Source organism: Amphibalanus amphitrite, unplaced genomic scaffold (assembly GCF_019059575.1).
Source record: "Amphibalanus amphitrite isolate SeventyFive unplaced genomic scaffold, NRLGWU_Aamphi_draft 001636F_arrow, whole genome shotgun sequence".
In the NCBI taxonomy this organism is placed as follows: Eukaryota; Metazoa; Arthropoda; class Thecostraca; order Balanomorpha; family Balanidae; genus Amphibalanus; species Amphibalanus amphitrite.
Window position 1 is genome coordinate 105129 of NW_024883129.1, and position 7841 is coordinate 112969.

At 46.8% G+C, this 7841-nt stretch overlaps 1 protein-coding gene across 4 annotated transcripts; it reads right to left on the minus strand.

Annotated features, from left to right (window-relative positions):
- Positions 1–67: 67 nt before the first annotated feature.
- LOC122374297 (ribosomal RNA-processing protein 7 homolog A-like) lies at positions 68–4460 on the minus strand. Of its 4 annotated transcripts, XM_043352953.1 has the most exons (8): positions 4359–4460; positions 3997–4171; positions 3450–3589; positions 3041–3166; positions 2435–2567; positions 2022–2119; positions 970–1168; positions 68–202 (listed from the first exon to the last, which is right to left on the minus strand). In XM_043352953.1, exons 2-8 carry the CDS (start codon positions 4007–4009, stop codon positions 117–119), a joined length of 795 nt encoding a protein of 264 aa, XP_043208888.1. In that variant the 5' UTR covers positions 4010–4171; positions 4359–4460; the 3' UTR covers positions 68–116. The 4 variants fall into 4 exon arrangements, with proteins under 4 accessions (XP_043208888.1, XP_043208890.1, XP_043208889.1 ...); XM_043352955.1 differs by lacking the exon at positions 3997–4171 and having other exon boundaries at positions 4359–4457; XM_043352954.1 differs by lacking the exon at positions 3997–4171 and having other exon boundaries at positions 4378–4408.
- Positions 4461–7841: the final 3381 nt, after the last annotated feature.

Consider the following 7841-nt stretch of genomic DNA (forward strand, 5'->3'; position numbering starts at 1 on the left):
TACGATTATTGTATCCCCACGCATCAGGCATTGATGAGACGACAACGAAATTCAAGCAAGTCCCAAATAGATGCGATTCCATGTGTATTCAAAACATAACGTAGACCCGAGAACATCTAATAAGGTCTGAATTTCCTCTGCACCCGCATGCTGGCGATTTTGCGTTTATCCTCTTCGAACTTTTCTCGTAGTTTCGCCAGTTCTGAAACAGACAGGTGATGCGTTAGAATAAAGAAACTATGACTTCTCAAATGAGAAGACCATTAAAAGAACACAAACAAATTAACTATTAATGATAAAAACTAAAAAGCACAAAAAGCAGAGGAAACCAGCCAGATGACGTATACTCGTATGATAGGAAAAAAGTGCATTCAGTAAAGCTAAGGCAGTCAATTTACAATCAATTGATACCAGACACACATCCACGCACTTGTCACGGTCTACTAAAAAATAGATCCGCAGTCCGCACACCGCGGGATTTCCATTGAAAAACACAATTTTAACGGATAGTATTTGTCAATTTTCAAACAGCCCGCAGATACCTCCTTCACGCTCCGTCCGGTGCCAAACCGTTAAAAAAAAAACAAACTCGCAAACAAATTCCCCAGCGCCATTTCTGCCACTGGAACTGGGAACAGCGTCTAACCGTCAACGTCCCGATGATTGGGGCTCAGGCGTCCCAACTACAATGATTGTAGTTGGGACGCCTACAATCATGGCGTCCCAACTACAATCACGTATTACATCACGTGCAATCACGTGCAATCACATATATACTATCACGTGATCGTGATCGTGTAATGATAATACGTGTAACGTATTACGTGTAACGTATCATTAATGATAATACAATGGTCGTAATAATATCGCCTCAGCGATAACATCCAAGCCACCAAGCGCCTATCCCTTCTCGTTTATCTTTCCCGAATCTCTGTCTCTTGTCATCCACCCTTCCCCTACGTTACTCACGTTCCATCTTGGTATCCTTCAGCTGGAAGTTGTAGAGGTTCACCATCTGCTGCCGCTGTCTCTTCTTCTTCATCTTCTCCTTGAGCCTCTGGTCGAGTCCCTCGGTACGCCGCGCCACGGGCCGCTTGGAGTGTCGTGTGACCAGCACCCAGCCGTCCGAGTCGGGCTGACCCTCCTGCGCGCGGGCCTTCTGGATCTCCTGCGGGGCGGGGCGGGTAAGATTAGGACGAGTTCAGTGGGTTTAGGTCTCGAGCATGTCTGACGCCACGCAGCCAGGCAGGTACCCAGGATTTCGCCCAGGAGGGGGCCACCTGCTTCCGAAGGGGCCCTTAGGTCACCCGGGGGCCCCCAGGCCGCCCAGGCGACCAGGGGTCCCAGGCAACCAGGGTCCCCATGCGACCAGGCCCCCGCTACCAGGAGCCCCCTTGGCGACTAGGGGCCCCAGGCGACCAGGCCCCCCGGCTACCAGGGCCCCCTAGGAGACTAGGGACCCCAGGCAATCAGGGCCCCCATGCGACCAGGTCCCGGCTACCAGGGGCCCCCTAGGCGACCAAGGCCCCAGAAAACCGGGGGCCCTCGGATGACTGCAGGGGCCCATCGGGTCATCAGGGGCCCCTCGGGTAACCAGGGGCACATCAATGAAACTTTGATATCATTTTTTCTTCCTAGTAAAAGATATTTTATCCAGTGTTTGAAAAAAATATACCGGGGCCTGAGGGGACCCCTGAGCGCCTTCGGCGCTCAGGAGGGGGCCATGGCCCCCGTGCCCCCCCCCCTTGGGTACGTCACTGCACGCAGCTTTACGTGTCTTTTAGATAGTTATGTCCAACCTCCCCAGTAAAAGCTCCACTCTTGTTTGAGCATGCGCCTCCGACCATTCCCACCCTGACCCGGCGTTGTGTTAGACCCAGTCAGTGAGCGACAGTCCGCCGTCGATCCCCCACATTCCACAACCCTTCCCTCGGTTAGGACTGTCTGGATATTCACATCTTCCCACCATCGCAAAGCCCCGCGGCCCCAAACACCCGACATGAGCCGAGTGAGGGTCTTACCTCTGCCACGCGCGCGTCGTGCTCCGCCATGTACTCATCGACCTCCTTTTTCAGCGCCTCCTCGTCCAGAACAGAGTCGTTGTACTCCTGCTGCCATTCTGCCAGATACGCGCGACAGAGTCAGTAAAGAGTCACGGGAAATCGACTCACGACGCGGCGTCATTGCATCATTAGTGTAAGTTTACGTAATAGCGAACTTAAACATAACAGAACATGCCCACATGGAGAAGGTGCTATTCTTTAAAGAAATTAAATTAAAAAAAAAAACGCGAATCCGGTGACATACTGACCACACCCCAGTAAAATTAGTGTCATTTTGTGGAAAGCCGCGATAAATCACGTGACATTCTGGGTACGCCTGCATACGATGAGGTATTGCTCAGTGGAATCCCCACTATGATCACGTGACTTACTGACTACTCCCACTTGCAGCGGATGCTGCTCTGTCGAGAGAACCCTCGGCGCCGACTCTGCGCTGAGGTCCAAAGACAGAGCCTTCTGTAGTCCTTCCGGTTTGGTGAATACACAATAGGCCACCTTGTAACCCTGTAGAGCGGAACAAAAACATTAGGGGCACTTGAAGAATGATGGCGCGGTTTGGTATCCTAACAAATGCATCGTCAAAAACACCCCCCCCCCCGCACTGACTTACGATTAGCAACAGTCTCTCATCATCAACGGAAGAATTATTACCCTACTAATCAATCGATATATATCGATTGATAACCGTATATACCGTTACTGAAGCAGAGCACCGCATTTTGTCCATCGATGCGACAAATCAACGATTTCTTCAGAGTTTTCCGAACGATATCGCGGATACCTCATCGTTTCTTTTTTATCGCAAAAACTGCCATGTGTCTACTCGCATTGCTGAACCCTGCCATCTCACACGATTTAGTTCTGGCATTTCAATGCTAACACAGAAGGCTAACACAGAAGGCTTAACACAGAAGGATAAAGCCAGACGCGCTAAATCAGTCTATCACCTTCGGCCCGAATGATTCTGATCAACTCACCACCACGGGTTCCACGGTGGGAAAGAACCGGGACGAGTCGGCCTCCGGCAGTCCCGGCGTCGGCTTCTTGTGGATGTAGACGCGCCGCACCTTGCCGCAGTCGCGAAACAGACGCTTTAGGCTCGCCTGGGAAATGAGCAAAATTTAATTGTTAATAAAATATGATAGGTGTTTGATGTGAAGAGTGAGCCCTTGCAGCAGCCCACGTTTGAGTGACTGAAACATTTCTGGAGCTGATAAACGAAAGAGCCACTGATACCAGCCACTTAAAGAGCCACTGTTGCTACCAGCATAAGAATACACAATGCCAGCAAATAAATAGCTTAAAAATGTAAAATATGTACATAATTTTTTGACCAATTTATGACATGATCAACTTTGCTTACACAGCAAACATATTTGGACACACCTCATCCATATATGGTAGAACATTGATAACAAACAGCGTCCGATCTGATGGCTTCTCCGGCACTGGGGACCTCACAGTGTGCTGTTTGTAGAACAGATAGTGAACCGCTTCACTCTGCTCCGAGAACTTCACAGGCAGCACTGAAAAATGAAGTGAATTGGCAGGTAAGTACATGGGCACTGGAATATCAATGCCTAGTGATAAAGCTGTCATAGACCCACCCATGCAATCAAACTGCAAAGCATGTCAATTTCAATGAGCCTATTGGAACTGAGGCACTCAGCCAGAGCTGGGTGCAATGCAGATACCGTGGTGTGGTGCAGATTGGGCGCGGAATGGTGCTGGTCAAAAGGGCTAACATAGAATTTCAATCAGGGCATTGTTTAGTCGCCTTTTTTGTCATCCAGCTGCCAGCCTTTGAAGATATTCATGATCGCTACGCCAATTACAGAAGCAATCAATATCTAATACCAGTAGGTAGTGAATTCAAACATTACATTTTTAGGTTAATTGCAGTGCTTGTAAAAACGTAGGTCTAGGTACCTACCTTTAAAATCCATGGTGATGGTGACAACAGTCTTACAGAAATATGCAGGATCTAACCAATGTTCTTTAATTTACCACAGCTTCATTACAGTGATCCCGCTTATCCCAAAAAGAGATCAATGCCTACTCTTTCCCTCAATTCAAATTTACTCCCACGTGTCTCTTCCTCTCTGTGCCTGTGTCACTTATCGGGGTTACATGAGCACAGTAAATACGTATTTAGCCGCTAATTCGAATTAGGAACGCATTACCGACTCATGTAGCCACCTGCTAGTACGAATTGGCGATCCGATCCGCGGTTACATGAGCAAAGCAAATACGTATCACGATCGGATTCACCGCTAATGCGAATCAGGAGCGTACTACCGACTGATGTATCCACCTGCTAATACGAATCGGCGGTCCAAACAAAATCCGCTGAGAAAGAGGCTTAGAAGCGAATAGGACCAAGATACGTATTACAGGAACTATTTCTTTCCAAAAAGAAACATTAAAATGCAAAATAATAGGTATTTTTTTCATTTGCTTCTTTTGAAATAATTATTTAAAAAATATGTCGGTATTTTGTCAATAAATATAGTGCAAACCAAAAAGAAAATATCAAAGTACTTTCAGTTGAAACATTTTTCTGACAGCACTACAGACGAATCAAGAGAGGCAAGTGCTCAATGAGTCAAAGCAAGACAACTTTATGTTTAACTTTTTTTTGTTAAGTTAATTGAGAATGTTTTGAGCAGATTAAATGCAAAAAAGATATAAGATATTAAGTTTTTAATTCAATCACCTCTATTGCTACGGAAGTGCGCCACATTTGTATGCTATTTCGTTTGTAATGCGCATCGGGCCGAGAGCCAAACTAGATCCGTTTGACGTCACTGATACGAATTTGCTCATGTAGTCGGTGCACCGAATGCGTTCTTGGGGAGCTGATGCGAATTAGTGTAGTGCGTATTTGGGAACGGATCGCTCATGTAACCACCAGGCCTGAGGCACACGATTCGGGCCGTATTTCACAAGAACTATTCTTTGCTGACTGGAAGCGTCAAAATGCAAAATACTAAGCATTTTTTTATTGGCTGCCTCGTAGAAAATAGCAAAAAAATGTTGGTATTTTGGTTTAGTCTTTGCATGTGAAATAAAATGAATGAAATATTTTGATAGATATTTTTTTCTGACCACCCTGCTGTCGCTGCATGGCGAATCAGTGCCCACTGACTTAACCCGCGCCCCGTAGGGCTACCGGCGGACCCTACCACCCGTAGGGGGGGGGCCGTTTCGGCCCCCCCCCCTAAGATCTCGGAAAGTTACCGGCCGATTTTCAAAATTCAAACGGCGTTCGATAGCCCCACCCGGGAACTACCTTGTGACCAAATTTCATTGACCTAGGTCAAACCGATGACGTCACAGGTCAGGTCAAAGGTCAGATTTTCACCGTTCACAGGCAATTCAAGAAATGTGCTGTGAAAGCGAGTAAATTGGTAATTTATTGAAAACCATCGATGGTACATTGTTCGTCAAACACATACTTTGCTATCTGAGGTCACTGATACCAGGTCAGGTCACAGCGAGGTCAGGTCACCGGGGGTCACAATATGAATGTGTCGTGTGATACATGTTTTATGGTCCATTTTACTTGACAAATGCGATTATGTGGGTTAGGCAGCCTTTGGGGCCAGCCTAGGTCACGTTTTTGTGAAGGTCAGGTCAAGGTCAGGTCAAATTAGGTCAAATTTCAAAGTTGATATTTTTGCATAAAATGGGTATCGATTCGATGCAGCTCGTCACGGGGAGTCTAATGGTGGTCTTCGTTTTGCTCTACGAGTTCTAGAATTGCCAAAAATTGAGTTTGAAAATTTGACGTCATCATTTTTGAACAGTTTTTTCGCTATAACTTGGCCAAAAAACGAGGTATCGATCTGAAATTTGGTATGTAGATAGAAGACGGTAGGCACTATCACATATATTCCGGTTTTTTCGAAACTCAAAAAACTTTTTGGATTTTTTGGCGAATATATCCAAAAAAATGTTTTTTTGATTTTTGGGGGTCAAAACTCAAAAATTTCAAAAATTCGAGATAGCAGTTTTGTAGCCCTGTCAATTCTACACCTTTTATGTCTTGATCATTTTTCTGTATCTTCAAAGCTGTAGTCCTGACAGGTCTTCTCGCGAAGGTCTTTTTTCGGTCGAAAATGACAGAACATGACGTCACTCTGACGTCATTTGTGGCCAACCTATCATAGCCTCTGGAAAAATTTTTGGTCACAATGTGTAAAATTGATGCCCGGAGGGGTCCAGAAAGTTTGGTGGCGATATCTCCAGCCGTTTAGGAGATATCGACCGAAAAGGACAGGGAGGGGCCGTTTCGGCCCCCCCCCCTACGGGGCGCGGGTTAAAACAAGAAAACTTTGTTTTCATTTTTTGATTTCATGTTAATTTTAAATGTTTTTGAGCCTATCAAATGATAAAAGTATTTAAAATTTAGTTCAGTCGTCCCGGTAAATGCCGCAACTGCGCCATGACTGTACGCTAATCCTATTCCGTTTGTGATGCGAATTACCGGCCGTCGAGGAGTCAGCCCGGGTGAGCCAAACAAGATCCGTTTGACGTAGATAAAACGAATTAGTCTCATGTAACCGGTGCCGTAGATACGTTTGTGGGGACCTGATGCGCATTAGCGTAGTGCGTATTTGGAACGGATCGCTCATGTAACCCCGGTAACTGAACTCTATAATGTGGAATGCGCATCGGCCGCCAGATGGTGTCCAACGGTGCCGCCATGTTGCGCAGACCAGGAAGCGGCCGCCGCCTGTGTTGGGGAATAGGGAATTCGGGACCTCGATTTACGTTTGCGGTCGCTGCATCCGTTACGTTCAAGCTATGTGGCCACGGAACCCGGCATCTTACGCAGAATTGAGTGGAGAATAAGATGAAATCCTAAAAACTTCTCAGATACAAGGAACTAATACGTTAAGCCCTTATAAGTCAATGGGGAAATATGAAAATTGCTATTTTGGCGCCGAGAATGATCTGAAACTATCTCAAGCATATAAAATCATGATTTTATGCACTCCTTGCAAGGTTCTATGCTTCATATTTGCATTGTTGCGCTTGCGTGACGTCATTTGTGACGTCACAAGGGTCACAGTTTTTCTTCAATAACTCCCGATCAAATTGAGCTAGCGAGTCGGGAAAGCCACCAACGGACTCAGGAAGACCTGCCGAATCGAATGATATGCGACATGACCTCTTTCGACCATCTTCGTGACCTGGCGGTGCTGACCTGACCTTGACCTGAGGTCAACACCCTAAGTTGACCTGACCCGAACAAAAAGTATATCACTCGATGCGCCTGAGCTAGCTGAACACGATGATGCCAAAATCGCGGCTCTACGGCCATTTTTGGCGAAGTTATTTACCAAAAACCAAACCCGTGCCTTAGATCACTTGACCTGACCTCAGAGGTCACCGGTTGACCCGGGACCTTTACAGTGGGTTCCTACCAGTCACTCTGCATTATCCTTTGTCGCAAACGACCAATTTACCGCTTAATTCTAGTTAAATTAGCGGCGCATTAGCGAGGTGGGTTCAATCAACCCCCTCGGCCGGGGCAAATGTAGGTCCGGCGAGTGAATTTGAGGAATTCTGAAGATACTATCGTGTTCCCCACTCAATTCTGCGTAAGATGCCGGGTTCCGTATCTACGTAACTTGAACGTAACGGATGCGGCGGCCGCAAACGTAAATCGAGGTCCCGAATTCCCTATTCCTCAACACAGGCGGCAGCCGTTTCTTGGTCTGCGCAATATGGCCGCCACCGTTAGACACTACGGCCAATAGGGTTCAAGCG